The 17,497-nt window shown below is 45.0% G+C and overlaps 1 protein-coding gene across 9 annotated transcripts in view; it reads right to left on the minus strand.

Moving 5' to 3' along the window:
• Window positions 1-17,497, minus strand: part of LOC129822781 (sickle tail protein-like) — a 259,380-nt gene that overhangs the window by 179,533 nt on the left and 62,350 nt on the right. For 5 of the 9 annotated variants that reach the window (XM_055881186.1, XM_055881189.1, XM_055881187.1 and 2 more), the window contains exon 1: window positions 3,949-5,492. The exons of 1 other annotated variant lie outside the window; for it this stretch is intronic. In XM_055881186.1, coding sequence (XP_055737161.1) covers window positions 3,949-4,288 — 340 coding nt within the window. In that variant the 5' untranslated portion in view covers window positions 4,289-5,492. Of the gene's footprint in view, window positions 1-3,948; window positions 5,493-17,497 lie in introns of those variants that run through there. 3 more of the 9 variants (XM_055881197.1, XM_055881188.1, XM_055881195.1) reach the window with 2 other exon arrangements.

The raw sequence follows: 17,497 nt of genomic DNA on the forward strand, positions 1-17,497 counted from the left end.
AAACCGTTTTATAGCAATTTATATCCGTTTAGTGCGATTTTGAGGCATTGCTTTGTAATAGACTTTGAAGCTCCGGGCACGTTTCGGGGTCCCGGTCGTACGTTAGTGGGCATTTCGACGGACAAGTGGACATCTTTCGACCAAAAGAAGATTAGACCCAAGAAAGGATTCATTGTCCAAGATTCTGATGGGAGAACAGCTCATAGTAAGAACAATTTATGATGATAAATCGTGTTTCTGTCGATAAATGTTAAACGTTTATGCCGCCATCTTGTTTGCTATAGCTTCACTTGGTGCAACCTGTATTGAAAAGTAAGGATAATTAAAAAAATGTAATTCCGCGATTGTATTAAGAATTAAATACATTGTCTATCAATCGCTGTCCACCCTGTATTTTTTAGTCAAGTTTATGAGTATTTATGTATAAGACTAGATCACTGTCTAATATGGTGCAGGACATTTTCTGACCAGCTGAGCTACTTTTGTCATTGTCTAACCATGATTTTGGTGGCTAAATATGCACATTTTCGAACAAACTCTATATGCATGTTGTAATATGATGTTACAGGAGTGTCATCTGAAGAATTCTGAGAAGGTCAGTGAAAAAATTAATATATTTTGGCGATGATAACGATATCGCTCTCTTTGGCTTGAATCAATGGTCGGGTAACGTTTGCATATGTGGTATGCTAATATAACGATTTATTGTGTTTTCGCCGTAAAACACTTAGAAAATCTGAAATGTTGTCTGAATTCACAAGATCTGTGTCTTTCCATTGCTATGTGCTGTGTATTTTTAAGAAATGTTTTATGATGAGTAAATTGGTAATACACGTTGCTCTATGTAGTAATTCTAGGAGCTTTGGTGAGATTTGTGATGCTGGCTGCAATGGCAAACTATGATTTATACCTGAAGTATGCAAATTTTTCTAACAAAACCTATCCTATCCCATAAATATATTATCAGACTGTCATCTGATGAGGTTTTTTCTTGGTTAGTGGCTATCAATATCTTAGTTTAGCCGAATTGGTGATAGCTACTGGTGTTGAGAGAAAATGGTGGACAAGAAAAATTGTGATTTTTGCTAACGTGTTTAGCTAATAGATTTACATATTGTGTCTTCCCTGTAAAACATTTTAAAAATCTTAAATGGTGGCTTTATTCACAGGATCTGTATCTTTCATTAGGTGTCTTGGACTTGTGATTTAATGATTTTTAGATGCTACTATTTAATTGTGACGCTATTCTAGCGATGCTAATCAGTGTGGGGGGGGGGGGGGGGGGGGGGGGTGCTCCCGGATCCGGGGTTGAGGCTCGTTAGAGGTTAAGTAAAAATACTTTAAAGTACTACTTAAGTAGTTTTTTGGGGTATCTGTACTTGACTTTAATATTTATATTTTTGCCAACTTTTTATTTTACTATACTACATTCCTAAAAAAATATATATCATTTTTACTCCATACATTTTCCCTGACACCCAAAAGTGCTCATTACATTTTGACAAGTAAAATGTCCCAATTCACACACTTATCAAGAGAACATCCCTGGTCATCCCTACTGCCTCTGATCTGAAGGACTCACTAAACACAAATGCTTAGTTTGTAAATAATGTCAGAGTGTTGGAGTGTGCCCCTGGCTATCTGTCAATAAAAAAACTAGAACATTGTGTCGCCTGGTTTGCTTAATATAAGAAATTTGACATGGTTTATATTTTTACTTTCACTTTTGATACTTAAGTACATTTTAGCAATTCCATTTACTTTTGATACTTAAGTACAGTTAAAACCAAATACTTTTAGACTTTTACTCAAGTAGTATTTTACTGGGTGACCTCTCACTAAAGGCTTCAATCATACAAAAGTTATACTCAAATCCGAACTGGTTCTCTAGCAAATTAGTAAGAATGTCTCACCCTATGTTCAAGAATGGCCTTTTTCCTTTTCCTTTATTCAGACCTCTCACTTTCAGTTACTTGAAAATGAAATTGTCTCCCAAATGTCGCTATTTTAAAACAAGCTACAGAAAGTTAGTTGCAATTTCATAATTTTTTTAACTAGGCAAGTCAGTTTAGAACAAATTCTTATTTACAATGACGGCCTACCCCGGCCAAACCATAATGACACTGGGCCAATTGTGCACCGCCCTATGGGATTCCAAATCATTGGCAGTTGTGACACAGCCTGGAAATGAACCAGGGTCTGTAGTGAAGACTCTAGTACTGAGATGCAGTGCCTTAGAACACTGCGCCACTCGGGAGCCCCATAAAATACTGAACAAATAATACAGCAAATATTGTGGTTAAACTCAAATGCTCTTTCTAAAATTATAACCAACTAATTACAGCATTACTGCAAAAATGGAAGAGGAACGTGGAAGGTGGGAAAAGTAAGGAACTTGACTGTCGGCCATTTTGAGCCTGCAATCGAACCCACAAATGCTGATGCTCCAGATACTCAACTAGTCTAAAGAAGGCCAGTTTTATTGTTTCTGTAATCAGAACAACAGTTTTCAGCTGTGCTAACATAATTGCAAAAGGGTTTTCTAATGGTCAATTAGCCTTTTAAAATGATAAACTTGGATTAGTTTACACAACGTGCCATTGGAACACAGGAGTGATGGTTGCTGATAATGGGCCTCTGTACGCCTATGTAGATATTCATATATTTTTTTTTAATCGTCCATTTCCAGATACAATAGTCATTTACAACATTAACATTGTCTACACTGTATTTCTGATCAATCTGATGTTATTTTAATGACAAAAAATATGCTTTTCTTTCAAAAACAAGGACATTTATAAGTGACCCCAATCTTTTGAACGGTAGTGTATATATAAGTGACCCGTTTCAGGAAACTAGCCGTATGTCGCGGGTCACTACTTCACATGAGAGCCGTTTGAACGTAATCCTTTATTTAAACAAAATGCGTTTTTTGGGCAGAAATGCCTTCTGGAACATGTGAACTTTCATGTGCCTTAATAACAAACTTGCATGCCATCTGTAAATATGAATACATCGTTAAATGATGATCCTAGTTGGTTTAGCCACAGACAAAGGGAGCAACCTTCCCGCTAGCCATGATTGGCTGAGATAATGCGTGGGCTGGACGTGCCGAGAGATGAATTCGGATTGGTCTGCCATATAGCGCGTTTCTGTCTATTTGAGCTGGTCAGTATGTCTAGGTAATCCTGTCTAACGTGGCTTTAAAAAATATATATAGTGTAGTAGAACTGCATCAGTGTTGCTCTCCATTTTCTGGAGGACCGAGTTTTGTGGAATCAGTGGAATTGGAATATGACAGCTAAGGAGACGGAGAAAAAAACCTGTCTCCGGATTATATCTTCAAACTAAGGGCAACCATGGTATCCGTGATAGGGAGAAGCGGCCAACCATGATGTATACGGGTAAAATAGTCTACTATGCAAGTAGCCATTTCAATAGAATGTCACTGCGACAACTGTTAGGTAGCTTGGATGCTTGACTGCTGTTGTCAGGACAGAACCCTCGGATCAACCCTTAAAGAGATTGGTGGAGCTAAAGTTTAAGAAGGTGTGAACAATGCTGAATGGGTGTAGACAAAGAAGAGCTCTCCAGTAGCTACCAAAACATTCAAAGGCCATTTTCGCAAAAGTGAGGTTACAAGTTTATCAACTTTCAAAGCAGAATTACTTTCCCATTGTTCCTCAAATGCAGTGTATGATATACCATTTTGTAGCTCTGTGTCTCGGCTTTTATCCTATGTAAAAAACACAATTTCAAATGTTGCTACATAAGACCGAATCAAGGCAGTCGGTGACATATTAAAAAAAAAAAAAAAACATATATGGGGGATTGGAAGTGATGCAGACATTTGCATTGATGGAAGCCACAATCTATCTGAGATGCTCATAAACACATGGCCACCGGTGTCACAGATGAAAAGCAACATGACTGTAGTCCAGTACTTACTGTGCATAGAGCCCTGTGGAAGAGCTGAGGCTTTAGGTGGGCTGATTCTGCTCTTGGGTTGGGCCACCATGTCCATAGTCTGTGCCTGGCTTTGGAACTGGGTCTGAGTCTGACACTGCATCTGGGGCTGGTGTTTGTCCGCCTGTTGCAGTGCAGGTGGGGCGGCTGCAGCCAGGGCCCTCTGCTTGGTCAGGGTCCCGTCACTGCCGGCCCTCATCAGCTTCTCCCCTACACTCACCACCCGGGCTCGGGCCCCACCGGGAGCTTCCTTACGGGAGGACGACAGCTTGGAGCCCGCCCCGGCGGAGGATGGTCGAGCCAGCCGTGAAGCTTTAGACATCCTGCTGGAAGTCAGTGGAAGGCTGCGTGTCTGGGACTATCGGTCTATCTGTCTCTCTTAGATTCTGTTCGTGCCAGGTCCGTGGTAAACAGTAGAGTATTCCAGCTTCTCGGTGTGTGTGTGTCCCCCACTGGGCTCTGCGAGTCCTGACTGGAGCAGGTAGGCTGGGTTGGGCAGCCAGAGGGAGGAGGGTACATTTGGGACGGCAGAAGGGGAGAAGGAGGAGAGAGAGAGAGGTGGGCGGGAAAAGTTAACAGCTCCCTGGAAGGTGTACTCTTCTCCTGACAGGGCCTCCTGGGCTTATCCTCCAAAGCAAACAGAGCTGTGTGTGTGTGTGTGTGTGTGTGTGTGTGTGTGTGTGTGTGTGTGTGTGTGTGTGTGTGTGTGTGTGTGTGTGTGTGTGTGTGTGTGTGTGTGTGTGTGTGTGTGTGTGTGTGTGTGTGTGTGTGTGTGTGTGTGTGTGTGTGTGCTCAAACCTGTGGCTCGGCAGAAGGTGCCGGGCCAAATGCATATATAAACAGCCAGTTCCTTAATGTCAGCGCATTCCAGCTCTATAACACACTGTTTCCCTCTCTATCCCCCGCTCTCACACTCTTCTCATCCCCTCCTCCTTTTCTTTAATCTACTGTATTCCCTCTCTCATTGACTCTCTGTCATATACAGACATTCCTGTACTCCCTCTCTCATTGACTTTCTGTCATATACAGACAGTCCTGTACGCCCTCTCTCATTGACTCTCTGTCATATGCAAACAATTCCGTACTCCCGTTTTCTCTGCTCTTCTCTTCCTTTTCGGTTTCCTCTTCTTTGCTCTTGCACTGCTTTGCTGCTGCTCAGTGTGGAACTGTTGCAGTGCTCTGGCGAGCACAGACAAAACACGAGAGAGAGGTAGAGAGAGAGAGAGAGCGCGAGTGAGGGAGTGAGTTAGAGAAAAAAGAGCATGAGAGAGAGAGTGGGAGAGAGAGAGAGAGAGCGGATGATTTGTGATCCCTCCTCCTCAGGTGCAGCTGCTGAAGCCGTTCCAGATGTGTCAGTTGCTTCATGTCACCGCTCAGCTGCCCAACACACACAGCCACTCGCATTCCTGCTCACCGCTCCATCGACGGATTCACTTCAAACTCCCAATCCTCTCTCTCCCTATCACTCTTCCTCTCTCTCTCCTTCCCTCATTCACACTGTCTCCTCATGCGTGTGAAAAGATGTCCTGATACTGGAAGCAGCCGGAAGTAACAAACACACACATTCTCACACACACACACACACACACACACACACACACACACACACACACACACACACACACACACACACACACACACACACACACACACACACACACACACACACACACACACACACACGCACACACACGCGCACACGCACAGCGACCCCTTCACCGGAAGCATTTACAGAGAATTAAAGAGCACAGAGGAAAGAAGGATTACTGTAGAACGCAGCATGCTTCTCTGCACAGTGAGTGTGTGTGTGTGTGTGTGTGTGTGTGTGTGTGTGTGTGTGTGTGTGTGTGTGTGTGTGTGTGTGTGTGTGTGTGTGTGTGTGTGTGTGTGTGGCCCTGATTGGCTGCTACACTGAGCTTTAGATGAAAGAAAGAGAAACAGAGAGAGAGAAAGAGAGATAAAGAGACAGAGAGAGGGAGATAAAGAGACAGAGAGAAAGAGAGAGAGAGCAAAATAGTGAAAACAGTGCAGCTTGAAGGTGAGAGAAAAATGGATAAAGACGAAAGTTCATTTGAGGATCAGAGAGCTACAGAGGGGCGTTCTCCCTCTCTCCTCTGAGCCTAAACAGAATGTTCTGTACAACTGTACACACAGCTCATCCTTACACTCAGCACATCCTCCTCTCCTGAGGTAAGATAGGATGCGTCCCAAATGACACCCTATTCCCTATATAGTGTACTTCTTTCGAGCAAGGTCCATAAAGCTCTGGTCAAAATTAGTGCACTATATACACTCTTAGAAAAAAAAGAGTTACAAAACGGTTCTTTGGCTGTCCCCATGGAGAACCCTTTTTTGGTTCCAGGTAAAACCCTTTTTGGTTCCATGTAGAACCCTTTCTACAGAGGATTCAAAGGGTTCTCCTATGGGGACAGCCGATGAACCCTTTAAGGTTCTAGATAGCACCTTTTGTTCTAAGAATGCAGGGAATAGCGTGCGATTTGGGACAGAACCATAACAGTCATCTCAGACTTCAATATGGGTATGAAACAAAGATGCTGACAGACCCGAGGTCAGGTTGTCCTCATTCCAAAGACAGTATCTCCAAAAGAAAGAACAAAAGAACTGATCTGGAGCAGTAAAACAAAGACTAAATTAACCATGGATGTGGCAAATGACAGACAGTAACAGAATCCCAGAGGGAGATTTAATTTTTTTAAGGGTTAACAGTGAGGCTGATCATTTTCAGGCAGTTCACACACATACGGTGTGACTCACATATGACTACGAACCCGAGGTCATGCCACAAACGTGTATTAGCTGGTAACATACAACACTGTTTACAGGCTACAGAGTCTACCCACCATAGATGTATTATGATACATGTGCTCAGTTTCATTATGTGGCGTGTTGGCTGGCATGTGAAGTAGAAGCGTGTTAGCTATGTACAGTATGCACTTTGTTCAGTGTGCTGAGAGATTTAACACCATACAGAGGATTATGGTTAGTGCAGGATCAACAAACTATGAGATAAGTAAAGAGCAGCCAGGCAAGCCAATGGACTATAGCACAGGAGAGGGGAGGACCACCACACTGTTCAAAAATAATAATAATAACTTAACCAATTGCTTAATCAGTGTTATTCTGTGAGTAGGTTGGAATTCAGCAGGACAAGAAATTGAGCTAATGTGTGAAAGTTTGTTCACTCAGATTTTGCTCATAGTGAGCTGAATGCATAGAAACATGGTTTTGCCTTCAGCATTTTAAGCCTATCCCAAACCTTAACCCTTTCATTAACCATTTGGAGTTAATGTCTAACCTTAACCATTTGGAGTTAATGCCTAACCTTAACCTTTATCACTTCAAAACATGAGTCGAATTACAAATGAATGTTTGCCTTTGGAGCTCCTGAACGGCACAGCGGGTCTAAGGAACTGCATCTCAGTGCAAGAGGCATCACTACAGTCCCTGGTTTGAATCCAGGCTGTATCACATCAAATCAAATCTAATTTAATTTGTCACATACACATGGTTAGCAGATGTTAATGCGAGTGTAGCGAAATGCTTGTGCTTCTAGTTCCGACAATGCAGTAATAACCAACGAGTAATCTAACCTAACAATTCTACAACAACTACCCTATACACACAAGTGTAAAGGAATGAAGAATATGTACATAAAAATATATGAGTGAGTGATGGCCGAACGGCATAGGCAAGATGCAGTAGATGGTATCGAGTACAGTATATACATATGAGATGAGTAATGTAGGGTATGTAAACATTATGTAAAGTGGCATTGTTTAAAGTGGCTAGTGATACATTTTTTTCATACATTTTTACATTGTTAAAGTGGCTGGAGTTGAGTCAGTATGTTGGTAGCAGCCACTCAATGTTAGTGGTGGCTTTTTAACAGTCTGATGGCCTTGAGATAGAAGCTGTTTTTCAGTCTCTCAGTCCCTGCTTTGATGCACCTGTACTGACCTCGCCTTCTGGATGATAGCGGGGTGAACAGGCAGTGGCTCGGGTGGTTGTTGTCCTTGATGATCTTTATGGCCTTCCTGTGACATCGTGTGGTGTAGGTGTCCTGGAGGGCAGGTAGTTTGCCCCAGGGTGATGCGTTGTGCAGACCTCACTACCCTCTGGAGAGCCTTACGGTTGTGGGCAGAGCAGTTACCGTACCAGGCGGTGAAACAGCCCGACAGGATGCTCTCGATTGTGCATTTGTAAAAGTTTGTGAGTGCTTTTGATGACAAGCCAAATTTCTTCAGCCTCCTGAGGTTGAAGAGGCACTGCTGCGCCTTCTTCACCACGCTGTCTGTGTGGGTGGACCAATTCAGTTTGTCCGTGATGTGTACGCCGAGGAACTTAAAACGTACTACCCTCTCCACTACTGTCCCGTCGATGTGGATAGGGGGGTGCTCCCTCTGCTGTTTCCTGAAGTCCACGATCATCTCCTATGTTTTGTTGACGTTGAGTGTGAGGTTATTTTTCTGACACCACACTCCGAGGGCCCTCACCTGCTCCCTGTAGGCCGTCTCGTCGTTGTTGGTCATCAAGCCTACCACTGTAGTGTCGTCTGCAAACTTGATGATTGAGTTTGAGGTCATGCATGGCCACGCAGTCGTGGGTGAACAGGGGGTGTTGTCACGCCCTGGCCTTAGTATTATTTGTTTTCTTTATTATTTTAGTTAGGTCAGGGTGTGACATGGGGAATGTTTGTGTTTTATAGGTTTTTGGTGGTTATATGGTAAAGGGGGTGTTGGGTGTAGTGTATGGGTTTGTGTTGAGTGCATGTGTCTAGCGTTGTCTATGTTATACGTTTGTAGCCTGTGTGTGCACTACGTTTGATTAGCTTCACGATCGTTTATTGTTTTGTTTAGTGTGTAAGTGTTTTTGTTTCGTTTTGCCTTCGTCATCATTAAAAGAGATGGCGTATTTTCCAACTGCTGCGTTTTGGTCCGTCAATCCTCCACACGATCGTGACAGAATTACCCACCAATATAGGACCAAGCGGCATGTAAAGCGGCAACAGGACCCACCTACACAGGATTCTTGGACATGGGAGGAGATACTGGATGGTAAGGGGCCGTGGGCACAACCGGGAGAATATCGCCTTCCTCGTGAAGAGCTGGAGGCAGCTAAAGCCGAGAGGAGGCGATATGAGGAGGCAGCACTTAGACAAGGCTGGAAGCCCGTGAGTACAACCCAAAAATTTCTTGGGGGGGGCCTTAAAGGGAGTGTGGCGAAGTCAGGTAGGAAACCTGCGCCTACTCCCTGTACTTACCGTGGAGAGCGAGAGTACGGGCAGACACCGTGTTACGCAGTAGAGCGCACGGTGTCTCCTGTACGCGTGCATAGCCCGGTTCGGTACATTTCAGCTCCACGTATCGGCCGGGCTAGACTGAGCGTTGAGCCGTATGTCATGAAGCCGGCCCAACGCATCTGGTCACCAGTGCGTCTCCTCGGGCCGGCGTACATGGCACCAGCCTTACGCATGGTGTCCCCGGTTCGCCTACATAGGCCGGTGCGGGTTATTCCACCTCCCCGCACTGGTCAGGCGACGGGGAGCATACAACCAGGTAAGGTTGGGCAGGCTCGGCGCTCAAGGGAGCCAGTACGCATGCACGGTCCGGTATTTCCGGCGCCACCTCCCCGCCCCTACCCAGTACCACCAGTGCCTCCTCCACGCACTAGCCCTATGGTGCGTGTCTCCAGCCCTTTACCACCAGTGCATAAACCACGCACCAAGCCTCCTGTGTGTCCCCAGAGTCCTGTGCGTCCTGTTGCTGCTCCCCGCACTAGCCCTGAGATGCGTGTCCCCAGTCCGGTACCACCAGTTCCGGCACCACGCACTAGGCCTAATGTGCGCTCCCAGGGTCCAGTATGCCCTGTTCCTGCTCCCCGCACTAGCCCTGAGATGCGTGTCCCCAGCCCGGTACCACCAGTCCCGGCACCACGCACCAGGCCTACAGTGCGCCTCAGCCGGCAAGAGTCTGCCGTCTGCACAGCGATGCCTGAACTGCTCGTCTACCCAGCGCCATCTGAGCCATCCGTCTACCCAGCGCCATCTGAGCCATCCGTCTACCCAGCGCCATCTGAGCCATCCGTCTACCCAGCGCCATCTGAGCCATCCGTCTACCCAGCGCCATCTGAGCCATCCGTCTACCCAGCGCCATCTGAGCCATCCGTCTACCCAGCGCCATCTGAGCCATCCGTCTGCCCCGAGCCATTAGAGCCGCCCGTCTGTCCCGAGCCGTCAGAGCCGTTCGTCAGTCAGAAGCTGCTAGAGCCATTCGTCAGACAGGATCTGCCAGAGCCGCCAACCAGACAGGATCTGCCAGAGCCGCCAACCAGACAGGATCTGCCAGAGCCGCCAACCAGACAGGATCTGCCAGAGCCGCCAACCAGACAGGATCTGCCAGAGCCGCCAGCCAGCCATGAGCAGCCAGATCCGTCAGCCAGCCATGAGCAGCCAGATCCGTCAGCCAGCCATGAGCAGCCAGATCCGTCAGCCAGCCATGAGCAGCCAGATCCGTCAGCCAGCCATGAGCAGCCAGATCCGTCAGCCAGCCATGAGCAGCCAGATCCGTCAGCCAGCCATGAGCAGCCAGATCCGTCAGCCAGCCATGAGCAGCCAGATCCGTCAGCCAGCCATGGGCCGTCCCGCAGTCCGGAGCTGCAGTCCCTCAGTCCGGAGCTGCAGTCCCTCAGTCCGGAGCTGCAGTCCCTCAGTCCGGAGCTGCAGTCCCTCAGTCCGGAGCTGCCGTTCCTCAGTCCGGAGCTGCCCCTTATCCTGGTGCTGCCCCTTATCCTGGTGCTCTCCCTTATCCTGGTGCTGCCCCTTACCCTGGTACTGCCCTTTAGTCCGGAGCTGCCCCTTAGTCCGGAGCTGCCCCTTAGTCCGGAGCTGCCCCTTAATTCAGTTGGGTTAATGTGGAGGGGGGTCATTTGGTGGAGGCTAAGGAGGCGGTTAGTGACTATGGTGGGGTGGGGACCACGACCAGTGCCGGAGCCGCCACCGTGGAGGGAAGCCCACCCAGACCCTCCCCTAGACTGTGTAATGGTGCGCCCGGAGTTCGCACCTTAAGGGGGGGGTTATGTCACGCCCTGGCCTTAGTATTATTTGTTTTCTTTATTATTTTAGTTAGGTCAGGGTTTGACATGGGGAATGTTTGTGTTTTATAGGTTTTTGGTGGTTATATGGTAAAGGGGGTGTTGGGTGTAGTGTATGGGTTTGTGTTGAGTGCATGTGTCTAGCGTTGTCTATGTTATACGTTTGTAGCCTGTGTGTGCACTACGTTTGATTAGCTTCACGATCGTTTATTGTTTTGTTTAGTGTGTAAGTGTTTTTGTTTCGTTTTGCCTTCGTCATCATTAAAAGAGATGGCGTATTTTCCAAATGCTGCGTTTTGGTCCGTCAATCCTCCACACGATCGTGACAGGTGTAGGCAGTCCATCCCTGTCCACAATGCCCTAGCAAAACCAAAACCTACAGTACTTGAAGGTAACAATGCTCACTTTTGCTCCTAGTGGCAGGTTTCCACGTCGTCTCCCGACGTCCTCGTTTCGCAGGAGACCTGGTTGCAGCTATATGTTAAGCAAACTCACAATCCTATTGCAGTTGATTTCCATTGGGTGGGAAAACGTGTTGGTTGGTTTACTTGGTAAAAACGAAGACTGTGTGGAACATAATGGAAATCAATCAATAATATGCTTGTATAATGTAATACTGTTACAGACATTTTTATAAAAATATTGGAGGAGATGCGCACACACACACGCACACACACGCACACACACGCACGCACACGCACTCACACATACACACGCACACATACACACGCACACACACATACACACACGCACAGATGCGACATAGTATTCAGTCTAAATGCGATTTGTAATAACACTGCCCCTGTGACAAAAATGTTGGACCCCCTTGTGGCCCCCCTAAATGTGGAGTATGATATAATTTTTACATAACTAATTTTTGCTATCGTTCTTTTTTGACATCCGTTATTAGACAGTGGCAACGATGATGATTATGAACATGGTCTTTTGCCTGCTAATGCCTGCAATGCAGTGAAGAAAACAATATGACAACAATAACGTCTAATGTAACTGGCCCCTCTAACAGTACAACTGGCCCCAGCTTGGCCCCCCCAGTTGAAATGGTCTAGAACCGCCACTGCACCCCAGCCCTCCATTACAAGACTTCTAAGCCATCTGGACCTGACAGACCAATCAACTTATAGATATGAAATAATCATATATCAACACATATCAGTGGAATGGGTTTAGAGTGGAAGGAAAGCAGATTGACCTATATAATATTCAGGGCCCTAAAGCTCATGGCTAAGAACCTCTAGGATTCCCTTTGTGTGTCTTGCTGTGTGTCCCAAATAGCACACTATTCTCTAAAGAGTGTACTACTTTTGACCAGGGGCCATAGGGAAACCTATAGGGCTATTGTTGAAAAGCAATGCACTAAATAGGGAATAGGGTGCTGTTTGGGAAGCAAACCCTGTTCCAAAGCAGTTCACTAAATAGGGACTAGAGTGCTGTTTGGGAAGCAAACCCTGTTCCAAAGCAGTTCACTAAATAGGGACTAGAGTGCTGTTTGGGAAGCAAACCCTGTTCCAAAGCAGTTCACTAAATAGGGACTAGAGTGCTGTTTGGGATGCAAGCCTAACCTTCCATATGCGAATGTGAGGAGAAAAACTGACATTTCACTGTGAATAAAGGGGAGTAATCGCAGAAACGTCAGATTATATTGTAGAATTCAAGTGTTATGAAGGAAATGATGTATACAAAAGCAGTATCGTGCCTTTGGCTAAGACGTAGTACACAAACTCTGACTCACACTCTGATACACACACCATAGTGTAAATATAGGAACAAACATAAACACAGACTCACTTCTATGAGCTGCAGTGAACCAATGCCCAGAGCAGTTATAGTGCATTCAGAAGGTATCCACACCTATTTACTTTTTCCATTTCGGTGTGTTACAGCCTGAATTTAAAATGGATTCAATTAAGATTTTAAGACCTTACAGATAATTATATTTCTGGGGTACATGCAACTTATTATGTGAGTTGTTAAGCACATTTCTACTCCTGAACTTATTTAGGCTTGCCATAACAAAGGGGCTGAACACTTTTATTTTGTATTATTTTGTAAAAATGGCAAAAAAAACATCACTCCACTTTGACATTATGGGGTAATGTGTGCCCATTGGGAAATAGGGTGCTGTTTGGGACACTGCCTTTGATACAGAATGGCTATCCTACAGTAAAAGAGATGTCAATGTCTCTCACCTTGGCTTGTTTACAAGCCCCACCATATGTCTGTCTGTATGTGTGATCAACTGTGGGAGTTATTTCTTGACAGGCACAGGAAGGAAGGCCTACAGGGTTGGAGCCAGGGATATAGGGGATAGAAATTAGAGAACGAGGGGGGAAGGGGAGGGGCTACAGAGGTACTCAAAGGTCAAAATCACTCATGTGAGGAGGGAGTACGAGGTTACTCAGAGGTTTTAGTAAGAGAGGAGGTGGAGGGAGGGGGGGTGGGGTTGTTAAGGAGGGTCTGAGGGCTTCTGTGGTATTTGTGTAATTAAGTAGTAATTCCCTCGCTAGAATGTTATTAGGAGCAGGACATGGGCACCTGAATGAGAACTGGCTCTATATGGGATGGGCTCAATGCCAGACTGGGCTCTTTTACTGTTATGCTCAGAGATGGGCAGAAACATTTCATCCGTTCTAAGTGGAATCCATTTCTTTGAGGGAGTATTGATACAATGGCCCACGATTGTATTACTGTGAAGTTCAGAAAATATGTGAAAAACCTGAATGTTGAATCATTTATATGCTACTGGGCTATACAGCATACCACAACAAGACACAGACGACACAACCCTCCCATCACACACATCTTGAAGTTGGCTTTAAGCCAGGTGAAATGAACTCATCAAGCAAGTCATTTATTAACTTGGTCTAAGTGGTCAGTGAAGATTACGGCTACTTTGTGAGGCATTTCCAGTCAGATCCGTCATGACATCTAAATGGGGGATCTCCAAAATACACAAAGGTGTAATTAAACCTTCACATTGAACTTTTAAAATATCATTCCTGACGTTTTCCCAAGAGAGTCAGAACAGGATGAACCAGAGAAAGACTGGAGGACATTGCCCTTCCAAGCGATCTGGTTTAAGGCACTGGGGGTAGGACAGGGGGCTGTGCGTGTGTGTACGTGTGTGTGCGCGTGTGTGTGTGTGTGTGGGTGTGTGTGCATGCATGCGTGCATAAGTGTGTGTGTAAGTGTGTGTGTCAATCTGTGTGTGTGTGTGTGTGTGTGTGTAAGTGTGTGTGTAAATATGTGTGTGTAAGGGGCAGGGGGATAAAGCTAGGCAGGGTCTTGTGTGTTTTCACTTGCCTGACGACTCAAACTGAATTCTTCAGCTGCTCAATGTTCTCTACATACGTCTGTCTGAGACTGCCAATCGTTGAAGTGGTTTGTGGTGACGTCAAAACGAGGGGTGTTGTACAAAACAAAGTCATCAGTGATTGGATCGTCTCTAACCAATCAGAGTATCAAAGCCAATGACGAATTTTCAAAACGCAGCTTTTATTTCTTTCATCAGATTCCCAATGGGTCAGAAGTTTACATACACTCAATTAGTATTTGGTAGCATTGCCTTGAAATTGTTTAACATGGGTCAAACGTTTCGGGTAGCCTTCCATAAGCTTCCCACAATAACTTGGGTGAATTTTGGCCCATTCCTCCTGACAGAGCTGGAAAAGCACACGCTTTTTCAGTTCTGCCCACACATTTTCTATAGGATTGAGGTCAGGGCTTTGTGATGGCCACTCCAATACATTGAATTTGGAAGATGCATTTGCGTCCAAGCTTAATACCCTGCACATACCTTGTCGTTTCACCACAGGTCCCTGGAGGTATTACAGTCAATGCTTATGAACCGAATATTGCATGTGAATTTCGAAATATCAATGACACTAACAAAAGGGTTGAATTGTTCAGCAACATGTGCAGTGAACGCTAACATGGCTTTGGTGATGAAAGGTACATCAGGAATGTATTGCCATCTCCCAATCAGGCCACTACATGCTGTGACATGGGCCTGGATGCTGACACACATCTTCTGACTGACTGAATACTGGGGCCTTCAGTGGTACCGGAATCAATGGCCTTACCTGGGAGTACAGCAACAGTCTCCCAGTCTCTGTCTCACAGCCATTTTGTCAACATGTATTATATGTAACCACTCAAATCCATTTAAAGGGCTACGCACGCAAGCACTGACCTATATTCACTTTGTCCCATCTTGTCTGGGATATACACTGAGTGTACAAAACATTAAGAGCACCTGCTCTTTCCATGACATAGACTGACCAGGTGAATTCCAGTGAAAGCTATGATCCCTGATTGATGTCACTCGTCAATCGGTGTAGATGAAGGGGAAGAGACAGGTTAAAGAAGGATTTTCAAGCCTTGAGAAAATTGAGACGCGGATTGTGTGTGTGTGCTATTCAGAGGGTGAATGGGGAAAGACAAAAACATTTTAAGTGCCTTTAAATGGGGTATGGTGGTAGGTGCCAGGCGCACCGGATTGGATGTGTCAAGAAGCGCTACGCTGCTGGGATTCCCGTGTGTATCAAGAATGGTCCATCACCCAAAGGACATCCAGCCAAATTGACACAACCGTGGGCAGGTCTATGGCGGTTATGACATTTTGTCAGCCGGTTATTATTAAGCAAGTAACTGCCGGTCTCACGGTAATTGACCATTAATGAACATAAACACATTTAGCCTCTCCTGGCTTCCACACATACTGTAGCCTACATACTGTAGCCTACATACTGTAGCCTACAAGCCACTGATGCAGACCTACATTTTAAAAAGTCTTAGAAACCCATTTAATATAGCCTACCCCCTCAAAATAAATCCATTCATTATTTCAGACAGGTCTAAAGAAACATACATGAAGAAAATGTAGTCTATTTCAGAAAAACAGAATAGCATACTCTGAGTCCTTATGTTAGGACCTGAACTGGCTATGCCAATGGCTGTGGGCTACACTAGTTCATTTAGCAGACAAGATTTGCTTAGAATTCTGTGGCATTATTTTATATTATTTTATAGTTTGAAGAAAACTATTGAACATAGCTGAATAAAATATAAATAATATTTTCTACAAACAATTTGAGGGAGTGCTGTGACGGCTGTTGGTGGAAAAAGGAGTGGACCAAAACGCAGCGTGGTAAGTGTCCATGTTAATATTTATTTTAACTCAGAACACTAAAACAAAATAACAAAAATAGACCAACACGAAACAGTTGTCTGGTGCAGAGACAGATACAGAAAACAACTACCCACCAACACAACCTAAGTATGGTTCTCAATCAGAGACAACGATAGACAGCTGCCTCTGATTGAGAACCACACACGGCCAAACACAAAGAAATAGACAACATAGAACACCAGATATAGAACGCCCACCCAAACTCACGCCCTGACCAACCAAAATAGAGACATAAAATGGATCTCTAAGGTCAGGGCGTGACAAGTGCGCACATGCGACGATTCTGTGTTGAGCGGTTAACAAAGAAACAGGTCCTCCAATAGTTATTTATACAATTTTAGTTGTAATACAAACGTTGGGCTATATGTTTTGATTTTTAATACATTCTATGGCTGCCTGATGCGACTTCAATGATGGTTTGAAAAAAGTTGCATGAAAGGCATGAGCTCTGCTTTGTTTTTTGCACAGGCTGCACACACTTCATCCGTCTCTCATTCACAATTTGACAAGCACTTGATAATGCCTCAAATTTCCTGCCGGTATCCCCTTTGTGTGGCCGTAATGCCCCCTAAAAGAATCGATGCCTTTTGCGGCCAGTGGCCGCTGTGCCCTTTGGCTGAATATAATAATTATAATTCCCTTCTCCCGGCTGCGTGCTCCAAAGCAACTCTCACTCACATGGCTCTCTCAGATATCTCAAGTCTTATTAACCAATGCCCATCACATGATCACGTCCTTTTCACAGGCTAAAAGTGAAGACAGACACGTCGGGGACGCAACTGCGCAAATCCTTATCAAATTCCGAGGTGAAGATGTTGGAAGAACTGGCCACATTTACTTTCTCAGCCAACAAGATGAGTAGGCCTAACGAACAACAAAAGCACTAGCCTATGTCAATCGACTATCCCCCATAGTACAAAAGTTTACCTATTCTATTGTCCTCTTGTGCGAGAAAAAAATATTCCAAACATAGTCTGGGACAGTTGTGGGATGTGATATATTCCAAATTAAAACAACCACTAGCATAAAAAAAAAAACGTTTAAAAGCAATGAGGCTGATGCAACAGATCAGAAAGTTTAGCTAAAATGTTGATAAACTATTGGGCTATTTCTTCACATTATAACTGCAGCAATATACACACGGCAGTAAGCTATAAGCACAAATGTTCTACAATGCAATCAATTAGCGGGAAAACACCATTCTCAAAAGTG

Source organism: Salvelinus fontinalis, chromosome 25, assembly GCF_029448725.1.
Source record: "Salvelinus fontinalis isolate EN_2023a chromosome 25, ASM2944872v1, whole genome shotgun sequence".
Taxonomy (NCBI): domain Eukaryota; kingdom Metazoa; phylum Chordata; class Actinopteri; order Salmoniformes; family Salmonidae; genus Salvelinus; species Salvelinus fontinalis.